Source organism: Periophthalmus magnuspinnatus, chromosome 19 (genome assembly GCF_009829125.3).
Source record: "Periophthalmus magnuspinnatus isolate fPerMag1 chromosome 19, fPerMag1.2.pri, whole genome shotgun sequence".
NCBI lineage: Eukaryota > Metazoa > Chordata > Actinopteri > Gobiiformes > Gobiidae > Periophthalmus > Periophthalmus magnuspinnatus.
Genome location: NC_047144.1, coordinates 2,703,533 through 2,728,144, shown reverse-complemented (window position 1 = coordinate 2,728,144; position 24,612 = coordinate 2,703,533). Strand labels below are relative to the sequence as shown.

The 24,612-nt window shown below is 38.4% G+C and overlaps 1 protein-coding gene across 3 annotated transcripts; it reads left to right on the top strand.

Moving 5' to 3' along the window:
• The first annotated feature begins 699 nt into the window (after nucleotides 1–699).
• sfxn2 (sideroflexin 2) lies at nucleotides 700–20,498 on the top strand. Of its 3 annotated transcripts, none has more exons than XM_055229755.1 (12): nucleotides 700–777; nucleotides 9,166–9,373; nucleotides 10,411–10,581; nucleotides 10,689–10,787; nucleotides 11,389–11,464; nucleotides 13,310–13,395; nucleotides 13,737–13,797; nucleotides 15,057–15,123; nucleotides 15,202–15,251; nucleotides 15,329–15,378; nucleotides 16,294–16,341; nucleotides 18,857–20,498. In XM_055229755.1, exons 2-12 carry the CDS (start codon nucleotides 9,219–9,221, stop codon nucleotides 18,954–18,956), a joined length of 963 nt encoding a protein of 320 aa, XP_055085730.1. In that variant the 5' UTR covers nucleotides 700–777; nucleotides 9,166–9,218; the 3' UTR covers nucleotides 18,957–20,498. The 3 variants fall into 3 exon arrangements, with proteins under 3 accessions (XP_055085730.1, XP_033840268.1, XP_055085731.1); XM_033984377.2 differs by having other exon boundaries at nucleotides 756–901; nucleotides 18,857–19,365; XM_055229756.1 differs by lacking the exon at nucleotides 700–777 and adding an exon at nucleotides 8,358–8,466 and having other exon boundaries at nucleotides 18,857–19,365.
• The last annotated feature ends 4,114 nt before the right edge of the window (nucleotides 20,499–24,612 follow it).

Sequence of the window (24,612 nt, the reverse complement as noted above, 5' to 3'; positions counted from 1 at the left end):
ACGTCACACCGTTCCGTCGCGAAAATGGCAAATTATTTAGCGATTTAACAGCACACAAACGGGAAAAACATAAGATTTTAATGCAATACATGATTACAGCAAAAATAATATGTATTTTAAAGCGGATTTGTTTTGAATTAAGTATCGTTAAAAGCAGAAACGGTTATTTCCGCGTCACAAAACGGAATCTCAGTTTCTATTGGACAAACTGACAGAACATCTTTAAAACAAAAAGGACACATTTAAAATTTTAAATGAAAGGAACAATATTTACCAACTACAATAATTTTGATGAGCTACTGTTCGTTTACGTATTAAAACACACACGTGGATAGATTAAAGTCTAGAAATACGTTGGCCCACACTTCATTATGACTAAAACCGTTGTCTGGTCACTATAATCTTGTTTTAAAATGAAAAATTAATAAATATAGGTACAATTATAATTATTTAAAGCGTTATTCTATCTTTAATCTTTGTTTGGAAGCTGTTTTATGTTTGTTTTGTACCGGTTTATTTTTATTATTATTTATTTATTTATTTTTTATTTACTGTTTTGATAGATTTTTTTTGTTCTTGTTCTTGTTTTTATTTATTTAGCTTATTTATTTATTTCTTTTTATTTTTTGTTTGAAGCGGTTTAGGGTTGTACTTCCTGTGTGTCTGTGACGTAGACCACTGCCCCGCGCTGTGATTGGTCCGCGGGCTGCCACGTGTCTTTACTACCCCACAGCACGGAGCACATTTGACGCTTTCTCCGCTGGAAATCTGCAAAAGGCAAGTCCTGTCTTCATCTTTTTCTATTGCTACCATTTGAAAACGTTGTGTTTTTTATCATAATCACAGTTTTGCTGCGTTTTGTTTCGACTCAAAGCCGAATTCTTGCAAAGTAACTCGAGCGGTAAGTTGCATCACTCTTTAGCAAGTGTATCAAGGCATTTTTCCAGCTGTTTTAGAAGCAAAAACAGCTCAAATGTCCGCATTCTTGACTAATTACTGCAGAAATGTACTTATAAATTAGCTACAGATCAATGCATTTGCAAATAAATAGGGTTTAGTTTATATTTCAAGGGCAAAACTGTTTGGATCATAGTGTATTTCTCATTATTGACTTTGTAAATGTTGAACCAAGTCAAATAAGAGTTTGGATGACATGACATTGAAAGGTTCTAAACAGTTAAAGACCAATGCATGAAAGTTAAAACAAAGGAGATTAATAATTTGCATAAAACAGCATTACATTGCAGTAGTGAGAGTTTGAAATCAATGGGTTTAATGCATTTGGGCTTCTCAGGTCTTGGTTAAAAGTTGATGTTTTGGTGTTTTGTTTTGTTTTTTTTTACTGTTTAATGTCGTTTAGCCTGGCAGAGCTAAATTTCACTGTCAAGAGGATCAGAGCAGTGAGTTGTAGATCCAGTTTGTCAAGAAAAAACAGCCTCAAGAACATTATAAACTTTACTGAAATCTTTTAAAACCCCCCCAAAAAGACATGTCCTGGGAAAAAAAAGTATTGATATTATGAGATTATTGCACTATATGGACAGTATCACTAAGTTTTACGTATTACTTTTACTTTTTTTTTTCTCATCTAGTATTGCACACGGCCGATTTAATTAACTGGTGTAAATAATTTGACAAAATGGTAAAACGTTGCAGGTCTGGTCAAAACTACCCGAGTTTCAGCAAAAAAACCCACTGTGTTCTTGTCAAAAATTAACTTAAAAACTTCTCTGGAATCTTCGTAGCCACAGCTGCCCCGGGACTGGCTGCTAATCTGCACCTTTGGCCTCTCCGCTCTCCCGCTCATGACCACGTGTTGTACAGAAGAATTTGTGTAGCATAGTTCATTTTATTATCACTTTTTACTCACTTTTCTATTCAAATTTTAGTCAAACGTCAATTTAAATACGACTCTAGTTATAGACGCTGCACCTGATCTTTACCGTCTTCTAAAAAAGTCAAAAACAGAACTATTTCCTTTTTAAACAGTTTGCTTTTGTTCCTCACTTACCCTTTGCCTTCTGAACATTCAAATTATTCACCATGATGAGTTTATAAGTGCTTTTCACAACTTTGAAAGACCAGAGAGGAGTATTGCCATCGCTCTAATGCTAACAACAACTAACATGCTAACTGCAATTCCTGATTATTGGACGATACGATACTTTATAATTAAACGCAGACAGTACACAACAGAGCGGCTTAGACACATTTTGCACAAATACACGGGGGAAAATCGTGCACAATCCCGTTAAACGTCTATTTTCACAGTTATTCATCTTGATTTTTGACTGCGCGTTTTATTCATCTGCTTCTGTTCTCGTACTTAACGTTGCAACGCTGAAATTTTCCCACCGCGACACAAATGAAGGTTCTCTTATTCCACTTTTTATTCCCAGTATCATGATATCCCCTGCTCGCCCTGAGAATAAAACCACGGGTCCAAACGTGTCTCAGCTTCTCAAACTCCCCCGTCGCTCTTTGACCTACTTTAAAAACAAACACTTTCCTCCAGTTTGATCCAGCTCCTCCACCGGGCCCCGGATCCGATAAAGCACCACCTGTGTCGGCTGGAGATTTGATAAAAAAACAAAACAAAACAGGTCTGATATGAAGTTTTTGAGATGATATCTGGTGTATTAAGTTTATTTGTAAAGCACGATTGGTCCGCAGAGTAATTCAAAGAGCTTTACGGAATAAGAAAGACTTTAAAATCACACTAAAATAAATCAACACATAAATAATCTTCGTAAAATTGACATTAAATGAGAAGAGGCAGAATAAAACTCTTTCAGCCTTCACCTTCAGCAAGAATGTTCCAGGTTTTAGCTGCAGAAAACTCTGATTCCTCTTGATATTAAGATTTTAAAAGTAATTTCTGTCTGTTTGTCCATCTGTCCGTCCCTCTCTGTCTTTGTCTCTCTCTCTCTGTCTCTCTGTTTTTCTCTCTTTCTCTGTCTGTCTCTCTGTCTTTCTCTGTCTCTTTATCTCTGTCTGTCTCTGTCTTTCTCTCTGTCTTTCTCTGTCTGTCTCTCTGTTTTTCTCTCTGTCTGTCTCTGTTTCTCTGTCTTTTTCTGTCTTTCTCTCTTTCTCTGTCTTTCTTTCGTTCTCTTTCGTTCCTCTCTCACACTTCTGTCTCTTCTCTCTTTTCCTCTCTCTCCTCTCTACTTTCACAGCCATGTCTCTAGTCTCTCTCTCTCTCCACACTCTTCTCCCTCCAATTTTACCTCCTCTCTCTCTCTCTCTCTCACTACTGTTCTCTTTCCCTTCTCCCATCTTTCTTTCTTTCTTTCTTTCTTTGTTTCTTTCTGTATCTTCTCTACTTTCACAGCCACACTCTCTCCACGCTCTTCTCTCTCCAATTTTACCTTCTCATTTATTTATTTATTTATTTATTTATTTATTTATTTATTTATTTATTTATTTATTTATCTATCTCACAAAAGGAAAGATTTGTACCAGATTTATCTCCTGCCTCTTTCTCTCTGTCTTCTTCTGTCTGTCTTTCTGTCTCTCCCTGTTTTTCTTCCTCTGTCTCTCAACCCTTTCGTTCCTCTCACACTTCTGTCTCTTCTCTTTTCCTCTCTCTCCTCTCTACTTTCACAGCCATGTCTCTTGTCTCTCTCTCCACACTCTTCTCCCTCCAATTTTACCTCCTTTCTCTCTCTCTTACTACTGTTCTCTTTCCCTTATCCCATCTTTCTTTCTTTCTTTATTTGTTTCTTTCTCTCTTCTCTACTTTCACAGCCATGTCTCTAGTCTTTCTCTCTCCACACTCTTCTCTCTCCAATTTTACTTTCATTTATTTATTTATTTATTTATTTATTTATTTATTTATTTATTTATTTATTTATTTATTTATTTATTTATTTTTTATTTATTTATTTTTTATTTCGTTTATTTATTTATTTATTCATTAATCTCACAAAAGGACAGACTTGTACCAGATTTATCTCCTGCCTCTTTCTCTCTGCAGACCCTGTGCAGGTGAACACATTAAAACACATTAAAACACATTAAAACACATTAAAACACATTAAAACACATTAAAACACACTTAAAACACATTAAAACACATTAAAACACATTAAAACACATTAAAACACATTAAAACACATTAAAACACATTAAAACACACTTAAAACACATTAAAACACATTAAAACACATTAAAACACATTAAAACACATTAAAACACATTAAAACACATTAAAACACACTTAAAACACATTAAAACACATTAAAACACACTTAAAACACATTAAAACACATTAAAACACACTTAAAACACATTAAAACACATTAAAACACACTTAAAACACATTAAAACACACTTAAAACACATTAAAACACATTAAAACACATTAAAACACATTAAAACACATTAAAACACACTTAAAACACATTAAAACACATTAAAACACATTAAAACACATTAAAACACATTAAAACACATTAAAACACATTAAAACACACTTAAAACACATTAAAACACATTAAAACACACTTAAAACACATTAAAACACATTAAAACACACTTAAAACACATTAAAACACATTAAAACACATTAAAACACATTAAAACACATTAAAACACATTAAAACACACTTAAAACACATTAAAACACATTAAAACACATTAAAACACATTAAAACACATTAAAACACATTAAAACACATTAAAACACATTAAAACACATTAAAACACACTTAAAACACATTAAAACACATTAAAACACATTAAAACACATTAAAACACATTAAAACACATTAAAACACATTAAAACACACTTAAAACACATTAAAACACATTAAAACACATTAAAACACACTTAAAACACATTAAAACACATTAAAACACACTTAAAACACATTAAAACACATTAAAACACACTTAAAACACATTAAAACACATTAAAACACATTAAAACACACTTAAAACACATTAAAACACACTTAAAACACATTAAAACACACTTAAAACACACTTAAAACACACTGGATTGGCTCTTTGGTCTCGACGATACTCGAGGTCGGAATTCCAAATATGAAACTCGGCCCCAGATTAGCCGCTATAACCGTTAGCCTCGATTAGCTTCATGCGACTGTGGTTCAAAAAGACAAATCTTGACGCACGTAAGACGGTCTGTAATGACGCACGCAGACCAGGGCAGTGCAGGAAAAATATCGCTGCTTAATATCGGCTCAAAATTGTCTCAATATCGGCCGATTATCTGTTTCCCGCAATGGCTGATACCGATATCTCAAAATTTAATCGCATTTTTCCGCCCATATTAATCGCTCACACGTTTTTCAGTTTTATTTTTTTATCAGTAAAGGTGCACTATGTAACTTTTCTGCCTGTCTCCATGACGACGCTATTGATTTACCAAGATAACGTTCCAGAATACAGGATTAAATGTATTAATCTGTATCAATCTCCGCAGAGACAAAAAAAAAAGCGACGCCACCGGGCCAAGTTAGAGGTCAGATCTGTGGAGAGGCGACTCCCCCCCTCCCCCCTCGCAGTGAGAATGCATGTGTAGATAGAAAAAGTGTAGAAGAGGAAGAAGTTTAATGCCGTACGGTGGAACAATTCAGGCAAAGCAATGCTATCGCCATGGAGACAAGGAGGAAATTTACACAGTGCAGCTTTTAACAGCAAATAAAAATGTCTTTCAACGTTAATATCATTTTAATTTAGATCTGTGTCGGTAACATGTGGTTTTTGGAGCGTTTTTTTCGGATTTACTGTAAAATTCTCCGTTAAAAACACCCAAAAGTGATCACTGAACATTTTAAATGATTGTATTTAATGTGTTTATTAAACTGTGATTATCTGCAGGTCTTGCACATCAGGAGCACATCATAACCCCACATTCAAGCCTCAAACTCAAACTCAGCACAAACAAAGCGCTAACGAAGCTAAAAAAAACTTTAAAGTAGCGTCTGCGGAGCCGTTTAAACCGCAGGAGGTGAGAGATTCTTCAGTCCGACCGCAGAGAGTTGCCACGTAATTGTTCATTTATTTAGACTCGATACTCAATACCGACGCCGATGCCACAGCGATAATTAAAAACACTTTTTCTTTACTTTTTAAAAATTGTTTCCACGTTAAATGGTAGTACTGTATATTCCGGATTATACGTCGCTCTGGAGTATAAGTCGCACCAGCCAGAAATGCATAAGAATCAAGAAAAAACATATATAAGTCGCATTTTTGGGAGAATTTATTTGACAAAATCCAAGACAAAGAGCAGACATTTTATCTTTAAAGGCAAGTTATAATAAAAAACAATTAAATGGAGAACAACAGGCTGAATGTCAGAACAGCACGAACAACAAACTGAATGTATAAAATGTAGAAATGTATAAAAGAAATCGAGTCAAGTACATTTTCTTACAGGTATTACAAACACACCAGTGCCATCTATTGGTCAAACAAGTGAACTGTAACATGTATAATCACCAAGTTTACTCTGGATCTCACTCCAAATCACTAAATTAAATAAGTTAAATTCGTAAGTGTCGCGTCTGAACAACTCCGCCTGCTGTTCCGCTTTCTGCTTCCTCTTTTGCTCGTCGGACTCAGCAGAATACGATTTTCTTTACGGTAATTTAAAATACATCCGAGAAACACTGAACGAAAATGCCCCTAAAGTTGAAATTTTAAATGTTCAGTGGTACAGGAGGAGTAGATACTGGTACACAAGTCTAGAGCGCCCTCGTGTGGTCGTCAGTGTGACAATAACGAATAAATAACTTAATAATTTCACGTATAAGTCGCATCCCCCAGACAAACTATGAGGAAAAAGTGACACTTATGATCCGGAAAATACGGTATCTGCTTTCAGTAATAGTTTTAGTATCCATTAGTGTCAGATTTTCGATACTTTTGACATCATTTAGATAAGAGTTAGTTAAAAATTGAACGTCGGATGTTTCGTCTCGTTTCTTTTTTTGGCGGCGGTGGACCGAGTCGACCGGGCCCCGTTTCACGAAGCGGGTTTAGTCCAAACTCGGACTTTGTTGAACCTGAAAACAGTGAAGCTTAAACCCAGAGCAGGTTTTATTTCTCTAACCTCGAGTTTAACCAGAGTCGGCTCCTGAGGGAGAGCTCTGATTGGTCAGTTCACTTCCTCATTCACTGAAGCAGGAACAGGTCGTTTATTTTCTACTTTTAGACTTTTGTTTCCATTCAATAAAACGCAGCTCATGAAAACTTCTTCAGTTTGTTCGTTTATGAGCTTCATATCAACAAAATAGATCTATTATTTTACTTAGTTGTTGTTAATAAATACGTTTAATGTCACATATAAAAGTAAAGTTTATGTTTCTGCTCCAGATTCTCACATATTTATCAGAGCGTTAAGTGCGACATGTGCAAAGTGATGCAATAAATGATTTTAAAATAGTTTTTAATGAGCTCCAAAAGTGTGAAAAATAAATAAATGTGTTTTAAAGTGTTATTATAATTATTCATCAAAGTATCAGACCTGAATCTAACCTGTCCACAGTCACGTGACGTCCTGTCCCGCTAAGATGGACGCCTCCTCTGGTCGACCGTTGCCGTGGTGAATCCTCTTTTCACCTCAGTTAATCTCAAAGTGAACAAAGTCTGGTCTAACTCTGCTTCAAACCTGTTTTCTGAAACTGTAAACTCTGAGTTGTCTCTTAACTCTGAGTCAGGGATTAAACTCGGGCTGAGCTGAACCTGTTTTTGGCCCTGGACACGACAGATAAACGTGGTTAATGTTCCACAGGGTCAGACTGGACTGGTTTAAAATGTGACATGATTCACAGGAGCAGAAGTGAAGACAAAATGCAAAAAAAAACCCTCAAAATCAAACAAACATGAGTTAAAAAGTCTGTCGGCGCTGGTGTGATTTATATTTGACCTGTGAGATCATATCAAATGTGCAAAGAGCCGATCCGCCGTTGTATAGCGCACGCACGACTAATACTACTAATCCCAGAATGCTTTGCTCCTTTTCTGTTGATGCTCATTATCGACCAAGCTACTGGTCAACTCGGCCAAATTAATCACTGCAGAGAGAGATGTGATTTATTTTATTTATTTAATTAAGAAATTAACACTACTGATGTGTCTTTTATTTCAAATTTAATTTCTCAAATGTTTGTAATATCAGGCTTGAGTTGTTCCAGATTTTGTGTTTAACCAAAACTAAAGTTTGTTTCCACATGAAAAGGTTAAATATGACACATCCGGTGCAATCGATTCTTCAATAAATGTTGAGTTTGGCCTGTGGATTTGTCTTTTACTTCTGTCTTAAACGCTGCCATACTGATGTACATTTTGTATACGTTTTGCCACCTGTTTGACGTCACCAGGCCAAGATACAGGTCAGATCTGTGGAGAGGAGAACCCACTGGAAGAACATTTACAAGTCATTTTTCTCAGACGTTTTGATTCTGTGTAGACTCTGCTCACCTGACCGGGCGACAGGTGAGTAGGAGGAGAAGCACTTGGTCTGAAAAGTTAAGAAAAGTCCCCCACGCTGTCCGTTCGGGTCCCTCTGTCCCCCGTCTCGTTCACCTCAGGAAGGTCAGACGGACCCGAACGTCGTGAGAATAAAACTGAATCAAGAGTGAGACGGTGTGTGGGAGTTTTCTTAACTTTTCGGACCATAGACTTTTGGAAAAAATCAGATATTAAGAGTTCAAAGGCGTCGTGGAGGCTAACCTGCTACGTGCTAACCTGCTACGTGCTAACCTGCTACGCTAACGTTAATGTTTAAAGTCCAAAACCACATTTAAAAAGAAAGATTTGGTGACTTAGAATTTTATTTCAAATCTGTTTCTGAAACTGTATAAGTTTTGTGGTCATTTTTTTACTTTTTTCTGAGAGTCTATGGAAAAAAATGAACGTGAACTTTACTTCCAGAACCAGGAGCTCCATAAGAAAACACGTGAAGTAAATGCATCGAAAGGTTTAATGCCGTACTGCGGAACATTCCAGGCAAAGCGATGTCATCTCCATAGCGACAGAGACGTGGCAAAACTAGTGCATCTTTAAACGTTTGGAAAAAAGCGTGTGAGCAAACGATGAATGACCTGCAGTATATTCGCAAGATACTCGGTGAATAATGCACGCAGAAAGGTTCCGTGTTGCGTCTTTAACCCTTTTATTTTCACGTCTCCGCAGGTTTCCAGAGCCTCCTCCGTCTCCCCTCCTCCGCCGCCATAAACGGATCCAGGATGGCGGCGAGCTCGTTGGACATAGACGCCCCTCGGTGGGACCAGTCGACGTTTATGGGGCGTTTGAAGCACTTCTTTAACGTCACGGACCCTCGCACCGCCCTCCTGCCCGACGCCCGGCTGGACGAGGCCAAGGCGCTGGTCCAGAGCTGCAGGTGAGGTCTGCGCCTGTGATTGGACGGTTTAGCTGTCAACTGATTTTACGATTTGGTTAAATGTTTAAAGCACATGCGTCAAACTCAAGGCCCGTGGGCAAAATTCGGCCCGCCATGTCATTTTATGTGGTCCCCGACAAAGTAAATTAAAAGGTGTGACTGTCTTAAAATGTCAGTTTATCAGGAGATACACAGTTAATCAGCCATTTTTTCATGTCTATGCAAATCCATACGCAATATTTGTAACTTGACTGAGTAATAAATATAGAAACATTAATTAACAAGATTAAAACGTAGTGACATTTATCTTACAGTTACATCTGGTCAATTTGAGAGCGGCCATTTTGTTGACGTGGCCCTCGGTGAAAATGAGTTTGACGCCCCTGGTTTAAAGGGACAGTGCGGAACTTTCCATGGAAACAGAAAGTTAAAAACATACTTCTAAATTCTTCATGGAGATACGTTTGTTTTATATCATAATGTAAAAGATTATAACCAAAGGAACTACATTGCCATGGAAACGAGCAGACTAAATAAGACTAATAATAAGGCTAAATAAGAGTCAGGTTTGTGGAGATGCGAGCCCACTCACTGTACGGATGCATGTTTTTCAGTGCAATAAATTAATCCAGAATGAAAATAAGTGCTTTTTTTAGTCTATTTTTGGGCAAAAAAGTGACGTACTATGGCTTTAATTTGAAAATAATCTAGAATTTGTATTTGTATTTGTAAATTAAAATTACAAATCAATTTTATTTGGAAAAAAATAAAAAAAATAACTGTTTTAAATGACTCTTTTTTTTTATACAGGATTTTTCAAATATTATTAAAAATTGTTATAAATTTTACGTTTCATTTTAAATCAATAGAAAAGAAAAACAAAAATCTGTTAAATTAATTGTACCTGTTATAATTAATGCTCCTACGTTTTAATGTTTATTTTGTACCATTAAAATTATTGATTCATTTGTATTTTATCCCCAAACATGTCGTTTCTCGCCGTTACCCGAGTGTCTCTTCTTCCTCGTGTTTCTCAGGGCCGGGTCACTTCCTCCCGGGACGACAGAGGAGCAGCTTTTTTACGCTAAAAAACTGTACGACTCTGCGTTTCACCCGGACACGGGCGACAGGATGAACCTGATTGGTCGGATGTCGTTCCAGGTGCCCGGAGGAATGGCCATCACCGGCTTCATGCTGCAGTTCTACAGGTGAGTGCGGGCTAACCACTCTGCCACAACCTCCTCACTGCGGGGAGGAGCCACAGCGACACGGGGAGAACATGCACGTTTGAGTCATTTTGTGATTTTATTTTCAGGACGGTTCCTGCTGTGGTTTTCTGGCAGTGGGTGAATCAGTCGTTTAACGCTTTGGTGAATTACACGAACAGAAACGCAGCGTCTCCCATCACTCCGAAGTAAGACGCCGTCACGCCTCGTTTTGTCGGGTTTTTATTGTGTTTTTTGTCATGTGTGTTTAAAGCTGCACTATGTAACTTTTCTGGTGAAGGTTATGCCATCTGCTTGTCTCAGTGGAGTTTTTTTTTTTTTTAATGATCTTTTTATTAAAGTTTTTAATGGGTCAAGTAAAAAAAATTAAAATAAATAAATAATAATAATAGTAAAAAATAGTAATAATAATAAAAATAGTAAAAATAATAATAATAAAAATAATAATAATAAAAATAGTAAAATAATAATAATAATAATATGTACATAATAAAATTAATACATAAATACTAAATAAATTAAATAAATACAAAATAAATAAAGAGTACTTGCATATTCACCTGTTTGTCAAAATACTCCAGAAACTGCCTCTCCACAGATCTGAGCTGTAACTTGGCCTGGTGGTGTCATGTCTTACTTTCATACAGAACAAATTAAATGCCATACTGTGGAACATTCTACACAAACTAATAATAACATCTCAGTGGGGACAAACACGATGGACCCTCCACTCAGAAAAGTTCCGTAGTGGCTCTTTTAAACGCCTCATTTGACCCGTGTTGTCTTCAGACAGATCGGAGTGGCTTATGTCACGGCCACCAGCACCGCTCTGGCCACAGCCGTCGGACTCAACCTCTACACCAAGGTACGAGGTTCACGTCCTCAGCTTCACTCACTCTGTACTTTTCCACTTGGGCCGTGTTTTTAAAATGCAACGTTTGGAAAGCACAATTTTAAATGACAAAAAAAACATTACTTTTCTTTAGTTCTTGTGGGTTTTTATTTATTTATACAACTTATCACATAAACGTCACTTGCAACGTGTCTCCCGTACGTGTCTATTTACGGGTTTCAGTCTTGTATTTCCCTGTTTTAACTGTCGTGTTCCTCCCAGTCGAGTTACGCTGAAGTTCCTCTGGGCTCTTATAACTCAGCCATAAAATAACATACTTATTTTAACAGATTTATGTATTTATTTGTATTTATTTATTTTTATTTATTTATTTATTTATACTTTTATTTATTTTTATTTATTTATGTATACTTTTATTTATTTTCATTTATTTATACTTTTATTTATTTATAATTTTATTTATTTATACTTTTATTAATTTTTATTTATTTGTACTTTTATTTATTTTTATTTATTTATACTTTTATTTATTTAGTAAAGATTGTGCATTTTTGGATCTCAAAATCTCCTGTAACTCTTAATTTCCGTCACTGTCCTGTGTTTGTCGAGTACAGCGGTGGAAATTAAGTTGATCTGAGTTATAAGAGAAACAAATTGGCATCAAATTGAACTTTAACGTAACTTGTTTTCCAGACAGTTCTTATTATACAATCAACATTTTTTTCACTTTCATTTTTGATAGAAATCATCCAAACAAGTGAACAAGTGGCACAATTTTCAGCCTGTTTGATGAAGAAATGAGCGAGTTCTGTTGTGAGCGAGTTATTTTTTGGGGTCATAAATTACCCCAGGACGACACAAGGGTTAATCTGTTTATAATCTGTAATCCCTCATTCGTCCAGAAGGGGTCACTATCAGAAAACTGTCAAAGTTACTGTAATTATCTGGTTCAGAAAAGGACCAGAAACTATTTATTTATCACCAAAGTAACAGCACCTTTCACTAAATGCACTTTAAATGACACAGCACTTTGAACATTATTTACACTTTTAAAAAAAACAGTTGCACACACAGGATTTTACAGCGTTTATTTAATTTGTCTGTTCTTTTACCCAGTTTTAGATCTGGAGGCACAGTGGCATTTTTAATCGAAGCTGCGTGTCCTGAAGGGAAAAGAAAAACAAATTTAACACTAACGGCTAATAATTAAATCTGAAATGTGCAATATTAGTGCAATACTGTTTAAGAAGTGTTTGTGTGCGCTGCAGTTTATCGTGTTTTTAGTGAAATTGTGTTTTATGAACGTTTAACTTCCCTCCCGTGTCTCTGTGTCCGGTCGTCAAAGAGGTCCCCAGGGAAACGAGCTCAGTTAAAAAGGTTCCGGGGCAGAACCAAGGGGCGGGGGATGTTTAGGGGAGGCATGTGGGGTATTTTAAAGAGTTCATGGGTTTTACTTGTATTTGGTGTTTGTTTTTAGGGTTTTTGTGTGTAATGTAGGTATAAAGTTTATTTGATTTATGGGTTTATTTGGTTTTATGGAGGTTTAAGAGTTTTAAAGAGCAAATGTTATTTTAAAACACCCCTTTTTAATTAACAATAGTTTAATCCAGTTATTGGGACGGGATAAAAGGCGCCTGAAACGACAGTGTACGAGGTTCTGCTGCTCCTCAAACCTCCATTTGCACTTTGGTAATTGAATAAAAGAAATAATCCCAGCGTCGTACGACAAACCCTGTGGTGAAAACTCTTCATCTTTTACCTGTAAATCTGGTTTGAAGTGTTGATTTTACTCGGCATGTTCCTGTTTAGTGCGTAAATGTTCATAAGTTAAATGTTTCTCTCTGTGTTTTTTTTCAGAAAGCTCCTCCCCTCGTCGCTCGCTGGGTCCCGTTCGCCGCTGTAGCCGCCGCCAACTGTGTGAACATCCCCATGATGAGGCAGCAGTAAGAACACGGAAAGATACAGAAATATAAACTAAGAACACGGAAAGAAAATGAAATATAAACTAAGAACACGGAAAGAAACGGAAATATAAACTAAGAACACGGAAAGAAAATGAAATATAAACTAAGAACACGGAAAGAAACGGAAATATAAACTAAGAGAACACGAAAAGAAAAGAAAAAGTAAACTAAGAACACGGAAAGATAATTAAATATAAACTAACACTTTTTATACAGGCAAATTTTCATGCCTAAAAAAACACAAGAAACGGCTGAACTATGCTAAAAAAAAAAAAAGTTGAGCCGTGATAAAATGTTAAATAAAATGTTTGTGTTTTCAGGGAGGTCCTGAACGGCATCGCAGTCACAGACGAGAACGGAAACAAACTGGGAGCGTCAAAGGTCAGTTTAACCACAACATCCACCAGTTTATGACAAAAAACAGAGTCTACAACAGAAAAGACCGTCTATAAAACAGAAGTGAGAGTCCAAATGTCCACACTGACCCCTAAATACTGCCCCCTGTAGGAACACTTCATTTTTACTTGTGTCTGAATGTCCAGTGAGTGAAAAAATAGTGCACTCAAAATTTCCCACAATGCATCTTGAAAAGTAGGGGACATCAGTGGTCACTCGTCCGGTCAGTGTAGCCCACAATGCACTGCAGCAGGTCTTTAACTAAACACAACACGACTGAATGAAACGGACAGATTATCACAGTGTTGGTCCTGATTATGAATAAAATCGTTTACTTCAGCTCGAGCCGTTGTCCAGAGTCGAATCTGATCATTGTTTAAAACAGAAATTAAGTTTTAGCCTTTAGACTTTTTTCACCCACACGCCAGAGTCACATGACCCAGACGCAGTGAGCCAATCAGCCATGAGCTGTGCAAAATGCTATTTAGCTAGTGCTAACCTAGCGATAGCAAAATCGACACAAACACAGATCAAACAAATCCAAACTAACACAAACTACAGTCAATAGTTTATTTCACATGATGCGTTACTTGCGATGGAGATTTTCAGCTCAAGTTTGTCAAATGATGCAGGATGTTTGTGTCGCAAATGTGCGTGGAAGTTGCTCGCGGAAGTTGCTCGCGGAAGTTGCTCGCGGAAGTCGCTCGCGGAAGTCGCTCGCGGAAGCCGCTGGTGTTTGTCCTCGGAGCCATGACTTTTTTTTCCATCGACTCAGCAGATCGGTGGCTCATGTTGTTTGTTCTTGTTTTTGAAAACCATAATAATTCCACACATCAGACTTCACCTTCTTCAGTGGAGGATATAAATGTTCGGCATCATCCGGATGTAGATCCACTGCTCACGAGCCACGACGAGGACTGACGGTGAAGAACCATCCTCGACTCAGAACAGACGCAGACGCTAACAATGTCCACAAGGGGGCCCTCTATCAGAGCAGTGAAACAACACCAGAACTAACATCTAAACATTGTATTAAAACGATATCACATTTGACATATTATCGTATCATATTATCGTATTTCGTCCGATCCGTGCGCTGGAGTCTGCTGAAGAGTGCGAGGCTGTGAAGTGAACGAGGGGTTAGGGGCTGGGGGAGACATTCGGACAGAGTCTATTACATAAAACAAAGTCCACACTGACAGACACTCACTTTTATCGACAACGTGTGATTATTTTATTTTCAGAAAGCTGCAGTTAAAGGAATCACGCAGGTGGTGATCTCTCGAATCACGATGGCGGCTCCAGGAATGAGTACGAAAAACAAACATTTAAACACATTCGCCGTCTCGTTAGTCCATTTATTTTTAACATGTTCACACTTTCCTGTAGTTATTATGCCCATTATAATGCAGAGGATGGAAAAGTTCAAATTCATGCAGGTGAGTTGAGCCTCATCTTTAAACGTGAATTAAAATGTAGTGTGTGTTTTTTAATTTTAATTTGTTGTTGTCCACAGAAAATCACGTTTCTTCACGGCCCGATCCAGGTCATGATGGTGGGCGTGTTGTGAGTATCGTATTTACACTTTTAAACGTATTTGTTACACGACGGGTCAAAGGTTTGGATGCTTTATCGTGTATTTTTCATCTTTATTTATATTGTAATTTCTCACTGAAGCGTCAAAACTAATGACACACATGGAACATAATAAACAAAAGATAAACTCAACGTAAATCAAAAGTTGTTTTAGATTTTTCTTTTTAAAAATCCTTCACTCTTTGCTTTGAACCTTTATGAAACTTATGGAGAGAAGACAAAGGTTTACAGCTCTGAACAGAAAAGAGAGGAGACTTTGAGGATTTTAATGTGATTTTTATATATATTTTTTCTTTTAAGAGTTGGGTTCTGTCACTTTTTTTCTTTTCTACATAATCCCACACATCCTGCATTTTGTTTGTATTTAACATTTTTAGTTTCAGGCACTTTTTTAAATTTAAAAAAAAAAAAATTTCCCCTGTGTTTCTTAATTTCCCACTTTTCTGTCACGCTTTTTCCCAGATTTTTTTTTTTTTCTTTTAATAGTTGGGTTCTGTCGCTTTTTTTCTTTTCTACATAATCCCACACATCCTGCATTTTGTTTGTATTTAACATTTTTAGTTTCAGGCACTTTTTTTTACATTTTTTTTTTTTAAATTTCCCCTGTGTTTCTTAATTTCCTACTTTTTTGTCATGTTTTTTCCCAGAATTTTTTTTTTTTTTTTAAACCAGCTTTAAAGACAGAATTTACAAAAATACTAAACCGTTTTGAACTCTTACCTTTGTTTTCCTGTGTCCTTCTTAAATACATTTGATCCACCGTTGGGTCATAATATTTTAAACTGTAGAACATGATAAAAAAAAAAAAAAATTGTTGTGTCCAAACGTTTGCCTGGTCGTGTGTTGAAATAAACAAATGAAGCATGAATTTGTTTTTCTTGACAGTTTAATCTTCATGGTCCCTGCTGCCTGCTCCATCTTCCCTCAACAATGGTAATGTTCAGATTTACTGAGATCATCTGTTAAATTTAGGACACGATTTCTCCCCGACTTTGGATCCTTGTTCAGTTTTTCACTCAGAAATCCTGTAGTGTTTAGATTAGACCTGGTTTAGACCTGGTTTAGACCTGGTTTAGACCTGGTTTAGTCCTGGTTTAGACCTGGTTTAGTCCTGGTTTAGTCCATTTAGTGTCACTGGGAGGTTTAGGCCTAGTTTAGTTTTAGTTTAGTCCTGGTTTTAGTCCTAGTTTAGACCCGGTTTAGACCCGGTTTAGACCCGGTTTAGACCCGGTTTAGACCCGGTTTAGACCTGGTTTAGACCTGGTTTAGACCCGGTTTAGTTTCTAGTTTAGACACGGTTTAGTCTTGGTTTAGACCTGGTTTAGTCCTGGTTTAGTTCTAGTTCAGTCCTGGTTTAGTCCTGGTTTGGACCTGGTTTGGACCTGGTTCAGACCTGGTTCAGTCCTGGTTTAGACCTGGTTCAGTCCTGGTTTAGTCCTAGTTTAGACCCGGTTTAGACCCGGTTTAGACCCGGTTTAGACCCGGTTTAGACCTGGTTTAGACCTGGTTTAGACCTGGTTTAGACCCGGTTTAGTCCTGGTTTAGATCCGGTTTAGTTTCTAGTTTAGACCCGGTTTAGTCTTGGTTTAGACCTGGTTTAGTCCTGGTTTAGTTCTAGTTCAGTCCTGGTTCAGTCCTGGTTCAGTCCTGGTTTAGTCCTGGTTTGGACCTGGTTCAGACCTGGTTCAGTCCTGGTTTAGTCCTAGTCCAGTCCTGGTTTAGTCCTAGTTCAGTCCTGGTTTAGTTCTAGTTCAGTCCTAGTCCAGTCCTGGTTTAGACCTGGTTCAGTCCTGGTTTAGACCTGGTTTAGATCTGGTTCAGACCTGGTTTAGACCTGGTTTAGACCTGGTTTAGACCTGGTTTAAACCTGGTTTAGACCTGGTTTAGTCCTGGTTTAGTCCTGGTTTAGTCCTAGTTCAGTCCTGGTTTAGTTCTGGTTCAGTCCTAGTCCAGTCCTGGTTTAGACCTGGTTCAGTCCTGGTTTAGACCTGGTTTAGACCTGGTTCAGACCTGGTTTAGACCTGGTTTAGACCTGGTTTAGTCCTGGTTTAGACCTGGTTTAGACCTGGTTTAGACCTGGTTTAGACCTGGTTTAGTCCTGGTTTAGTCCTGGTTTAGTCCTGGTTTAGACCTGGTTTAGACCTGGTTTAGTCCTGGTTTAGACCTGGTTTAGACCTGGTTTAGACCTGGTTTAGACCTGGTTTAGACCTGGTTTAGACCTGGTTTAGTCCTGGTTTAGTCCTGGTTTAGTCCTGGTTTAGACCTGGTTTAGACCTGGTTTAGTCCTGGTTTAGACCTGGTTTAGTCCTGGTTTAGACCTGGTTTAGTCCTGGTTTAGACCTGGTTCAGTCCTGTTTTAGTTCTAGTTCAGTCCTGGTTTAGACCTGGTTTAGACCTGGTTTAGACCTGGTTCAGTCTTGTTTTAATTCTAGTTTAGACCTGGTTCAGTCTTGTTTTAATTCTAGTTTAGACCTGGTTTAGACCTGGTTTAAACCTGGTTTAGACCTGGTTTAGTCCTGGTTTAGTCCTAGTTCAGTCCTGGTTTAGTCCTAGTTCAGTCCTGGTTTAGTTCTAGTTCAGTCCTAGTCCAGTCCTGGTTTAGACCTGGTTCAGTCCTGGTTTAGACCTGGTTTAGACCTGGTTTAGATCTGGTTCAGACCTGGTTTAGACCTGGTTTAAACCTGGTTTAGACCTGGTTTAGTCCTGGTTTAGTCCTAGTTCAGTCCTGGTTTAGTTCTAGTTCAGTCCTAGTCCAGTCCTGGTTTAGACCTGGTTCAGTCCTGGTTTAGACCTGGTTTAGACCTGGTTCAGACCTGGTTTAGACCTGGTTTAGACCTGGTTTAGTCCTGGTTTAGACCTGGTTTAGACCTGGTTTAGACCTGGTTTAGTCCTGGTTTAGACCTGGTTTAGTCCTGGTTTAGACCTGGTTCAGTCCTGTTTTAGTTCTAGTTCAGTCCTGGTTTAGACCTGGTTTAGTCCTAGTTCAGTCCTGGTTTGGACCTGGTTCAGTCCTGTTTTAGTTCTAGTTCAGTCCTAGTCCAGTCCTGGTTCAGTCCTGGTTTGGACCTGGTTCAGTCCTGTTTTAGTTCTAGTTCAATCCTGGTTTAGACCTGGTTTAGTCCTGGTTTAGTCCTGGTTTAGTCCTGGTTTAGACCTGGTTTAGACCTGGTTTAGTCCTGGTTTAGACCTGGTTTAGTCCTGGTTTAGACCTGGTTTAGACCTGGTTTAGACCTGGTTTAGACCTGGTTTAGTCCTGGTTTAGTCCTGGTTTAGTCCTGGTTTAGACCTGGTTTAGACCTGGTTTAGTCCTGGTTTAGACCTGGTTTAGACCTGGTTTAGACCTGGTTTAGACCTGGTTTAGACCTGGTTTAGACCTGGTTTAGTCCTGGTTTGGTTCTAGCTTCACTCTTCACAGTAATAATCGTTTCTTTTCGTGTTTTATTTTCAGTTCTATGGCCGTGTCCAAACTGGAGCCGGAGCTCAGAGAATACATCGTGTCCAAATACGGAGAAAGCATCAAATACGTTTACTTCAACAAAGGACTTTAAGACCGGACTAAACCTGGACTAAAACCCGGGACTTAAACCTGGGACCACGTCAGGACTGAACCTTTGTCATCGATTATGGTGCTAAAAATAGAGGTTACAATTTGTTTTTTTGTTGTTTTTTTTAAATCAATGAACTAACGGATTTAAATGTTGTTGTTTTTTTCAATTTTCTGAAGAATCACAGTTGAAATCGTCTGTAGTTGAGGAATCATGAACCAAATCTACATTGTACAGGCTTTACGATAAAAAAAAAAAAAAAAAGGTGAATTAATACATTAAATCACGGAAAGTCCCTCTTCAGTGCCACAGCTGTCCTGGGGCAGACTGGCGGACACGTGGCTGCGGTTCTGTTCCTTTAGCCCTGCCAAACAGTTTCACTCTAAAGACGCAGAGTTTGTGGAACGACACACACGACGTAAACGAGTTAAGATCAACTATGGTTTTTACTGATCATTTTAATCCTGTTTATTCTTAATTACAATGTCCAAAGAGGTATTTTACTTCTATAGGGTATTGAAGGGGGTATTTTACTTCTACGGGATTTTCAAGGGGTATTTTACTTCCAGGGGGTATTACAGAGGAGGTATTTACTTGTATGTGGGGTATTAACTGTAACACATCACATTTATATCACCACGTTTCCTTTTATTGTTTTAAAAATGCTAAATTCGCCTTAATTAACGCATCTATTAACGTTAAAGTTTTATAAGTCTCCCCTCCCTTAGCGCTCTGAAGGGGGGGTGACTTAGAGTGGAGAGCAATCGCAATATAATCGGCTGCATCCCGCTAAATAAAGAAAGAAAGAAAGAAAGAAAGAGGGAGGTAAAGCAGGAAATAAGCGTCGATAAATGAAACGCTCCGGGGAAGTTTTCAAATAGCAGAGGAGTCGTTTGTGGAGTCGATTCTTCGGGGAAAAGTCCGGATTCGGTATTCGCTCGGTGATCTTAGAAGTCGAGTAGACGGACGCGGAAACAAACACGTCTCCGGTTTGTTTTTCTGTGCGTAAAATTAAATTAAAAGGTTACAGTTTGGAGAAATAGCGATAGAAGACGAACTGGAGACACCAAATTTAATCTGTCAAAACTGAAACGACGTCACTGTCCCATCGTAGAATTCAAATACTAAACAAAAACGAGGAAATATTTCGGACACTGTGTATTTTGTTGTGCGTAAAAACATATAAAAAACAGTGTTAAGTGTAATATGTTTTTTTTTTTTTTGTTAGATTATATGAAATGCGGGGCCCCCTAAGACGATTTTCACCCAGACCCCAGAATTTGTAGCTACAGCCCTGGATATTAGTTTGTTTTTTGTGTTTTTTTTGTGGTTTTCTGTTACAAGTTCGTACAGTCGTTACCGTCGCCGTTGCCATTGGTTTTGGGGGCGCCGCTGTCACAGATTGAGTCTCACATCCATCAGTCCGTCCCAGGGCAGGTGTGGCTACAGAGAGGTGCAAGTCTTTGGTCAACTTTCCTCTATTTTTTATTATTTTTTTTTTTGTCCGAAACCAAACACTAAACCACCTCAGGAAAATCTCACAACTACACCACATTTTTCATAATTTTGTCATTTTTGTGGGTTTTTTTTCTGTTTTTTTTTTTTTTCTAATCTTTATTCTGTGCCTTTTGAACTATTTCTGCTGCTGGAATTTTCTTTTCTTTTTTTCTTTAATGGCTTCACTGTGAAAATTATGGATTAAAAATGGAAAGTCATGCATCGTAGGGCTGGAAAATGTGATTTGTATGAACTATTTTACCGAGTAGGCAAAAATTGTATTCGAGTAAAGGTAACGTTACTTTAAAATATTATTACTCAAGTACAAAGTAGTGGCCAACTAAGAGTAAACTAAAGAGTAACTGTCGGGACATAAGATCTGATTTATAATTTCATTTCATATCGTTACATAAAACTCACAGAGAGAAGAGGAACCGCAACTTTTACTCGAGTAAAAGTACTGCTACTTTAATAAAAACATGACTCAAGTAGGAGTAAAAGCATGCAGCCAGAAAAGTACTCTGAAAAGTACAAGTTCTTTAAAAAGTTATGTAAGTAAATGTAACTGAGTACCTCACAGTATGAAGGTCCCTGGATTGTGTGGAGTTTGCATGTTCTGCCTGTGTCTGGGTGGGTTATTGAGATAATCCTCCGCTGAGGTGAGTTTATTTGAATTACTTTGTGTATGAATTGTGCTGTACAAAGAGCTTTACAGAATAAGAAACATTAAAATCACAATACAATAAATCAGAATGTCCCGGTTTAGTCCTGGTTTAGTCCTGGTTTAGTCCTGGTTTAGTCCTGGTTTAGTCCTGGTTTAGTCCTGGTTTAGTCCTGGTTTAGTCCTGGTTTAGTCTTGGTTTAGTCTTGGTTTAGCCCTGGTTTAGTCCCGGTTTAGTCCTAGATTAGCCCTGGTTTAGTCCTGGTTTAGTCCTGGTTTAGTCCTGGTTTAGTCTTGGTTTAGTCTTGGTTTAGCCCTGGTTTAGTCCCGGTTTAGTCCTAGATTAGCCCTGGTTTAGTCCTGGTTTAGTCTTGGTTTAGACCTGGTTTAGTCCTGGTTTAGTCCTGGTTTAGTCCTGGTTTAGCCCTGGTTTAGTCCTGGTTTAGTCCTGGTTTAGTCTTGGTTTAGTCTTGGTTTAGCCCTGGTTTAGTCCCGGTTTAGTCCTAGATTAGCCCTGGTTTAGTCCTGGTTCAGTCCTGGTTTAGTCCTGGTTTAGTCTTGGTTTAGTCTTGGTTTAGCCCTGGTTTAGTCCCGGTTTAGTCCTAGATTAGCCCTGGTTTAGTCCTGGTTTAGTCTTGGTTTAGACCTGGTTTAGTCCTGGTTTAGTCCTGGTTTAGTCCTGGTTTAGTCCTGGTTCAGCCCTGGTTCAGCCCTGGTTCAGTCCTGGTTTAGCCCTGGTTCAGTCCTGGTTTAGTCCTGGTTTAGTCCTGGTTTAGTCCTGGTTTAGTCCTGGTTTAGCCCTAGTTTAGCCCTGGTTTAGTCCTAGTTTAGTCCTAGTTTAGTCCTAGTTTAGTCCTAGTTTAGTCCTAGTTTAGTCCTCCTCATGTGAGATGGTTCATGTGGGAGATGTTCTGTGGTGCTGCTCCATGGTCCATGTGTGAAGTACTTCCTGGTTCTAGTCCTGACCCGAGGAGCAGTGTTCTGGATGTTCTGGATGTTCTGGATGTTCTGTTCGTTCTGTTCTGTCTTCAGGCTCTGATCCTGGCACTAGTGCTGTCACGATACTCAATTTTGATAAGAAATAGACAAAATACTCAATACCGATTCTGATACCACATCGATAATAAAAAACACTCTTTCTTTAGACAGTAAAACGTGATTTTGCACATTAAATGTTCTAGTCTATGTGTGTTTAACATGTTTAACCCAGAGACCCTGAAGAGTGGGTCAAATGCAGAGACACATGTAGGAGCTGTGAAACACTAACAAAAGCAAAATATAACACTTAATTGAACTAATAAATACTGTATTTTCTGGACTATAAGTTACACTTTTTTTCATATCTTGGCCGGGGATGCGACTCATACTCAGGTGCGTTTTTTTCTTCATTATTATGCAATTTTTGACCCATGCGACTCCCGAAAATACGGTAAATAATTCCTGCGAGGGACTGTGTTTCTTGGCTGGTCTGGGAACGACTTGGGGTCCCACCGGAGGAGCTGGAGGACATGTCTGGGGTGAGGGAAGTCTGGGAGTCCCTGCTTTTAGACTGCTGCCCCCGCGACCCGGCCCCGGATTAGAGGAAGAAGATGGATGGATAATTCCCGCGCTTACTCGTCAAACATTTTCAGAATTTAAAGATGATTAAAAAACACATTCTTACTGTGTGTGTGGGCTCGCCTCTCCACAGATCTGACCTGTAACTTGGCTGCCGTTGCGTGCTTCTGTCCATGCAGAGAGATGAGCTAAATGTGATAGTGTGGAACGTTCCAGGCAAACCAATAAAATCACCATAGAGACAAGCAACAGCGACAGTCAGAGTGAGACTCAAACAGAAAAGTTACGTGGTGCATCTTTAAAGACTAAACAGGACTAAAACTTGACTAAAACTGAACCTTTTTCAACTTTTTAAGGCTCAAGTTTTAACAATATGTAGTTTGTAGTCTTATAGTTTGAAATTTTGCTGATTAAAAACATTTGTGCCATTATCTGTCGCCGGGTTACTATGGAAACTGGAGCTTTTATTTTAAGTGGCGTATTTTTGGTGCGGTGTGAAAGGAAACGTGAGGTTTGTGTCGGGGTTTAGAGTGTGAATACTGACCTCTGCTGTACGGACTGGGGAGTGATCACAGGAAATTATTGAAACTGTAAAAGAAAAACTGCAGTTTACAACATGATCTGGAACAAAATGTATTTAAAATATTTCATTTAGTTTTGATTATTTTGGTTTAGTTATACAAATATGCTATAAAAATGTTGATTCTTGAAAGGTATTAAGGCATCACCCAATCACAGCCTGATAAGATAAGACAGGCTGCAGTAGGAGTAACTAGCTGGGGGAAGTATGGCAACCTGAGCACTATCCTCTGCTTTGTCCTATTTTCTCATCAGCAATGCTATTCACATGTTGTCCCCTGTCCCCCTGTCCTAACTCTTTCAGATGCCCCGATGACAGCTGGACCCTCCCCTCCTCCCCGCCTGGCCCTCCTCCACCCGCCTCCCTCTCCTCCTCGCCCAGCTCTCCTTCTCCTCGCCCGGTTCTCCTTCTCCTCGCCTGGCAGATTTTTCTTGTTGTGTCTGATTTTTCCTGTTGTTGTGTTTTTGTGTGTATATCTCGGTGGCTGAGTGGCTCATGTCTCACAGCAGAAGGTTTGGTTCGATCCCCGGGTCGCCCAGGCCTTTCTGTGTGGAGTTTTTCATGTTTCTCCCTGTGTCTGGATGGGTTTCCTCCGGGTACTCCGGTTTCCCCCATCAACCAAAACATGAACGCCCTTCGAGACAACTGTTGTGATTTTGGGCGTTACAAAAATAAAATGAATTGATTATTTTGCCTCGCAACCAATCATTTCCTCCTCAGCTCCATGTGGACCGCAGCAGCAGAACCACCAGCCTCCTCCACCTCTCTGTCTCCTCTTCACCATTGGTCTCTCTTCATGGGTTTCAGTGCCCTGTTAGATGATGCCATGTTGAGGACGGCTGACCTTTCAAAAGATGTAATATTTCATTTTGAGCTGTTAGTTGCCATGGCAATGGTCATAGCTGTTTATCATTCTGAAACCCATGGATACCCGCAGGTGTTAGCAAATGTTAGCAAAAGACAAGGATACCTGCAGATGTTAGCTAAATATTTCATATTAATTATTTCATAATAATATGAAATAATATATTTCATAATAATTACAGTTAAATTGTCTTCAGTCTGCGTTTTTTTTCAAATTCTAAAATATGACGTCACACTCCCAGATGAGGCCAAGATTGCAGATTGGTATTTGCCCTTTCATAATATGTTTTTAAAAGTAATAAAACAGTTTGCAGTGCTCCAAAGTTACCAGTGGTGTGGGTGTTACTTTCAACACTCTCGCTCCTGATTGGCTCTTTGGTTGCTATGATACTCGCTCTAACCGCTAACCTCGATGAGCTTCATTTGACTTAACACCAACACTACGGGTGATGTCGCATTTCTTTAGTCTACAGGACGCAAAAAAAAACAAACAGACACAC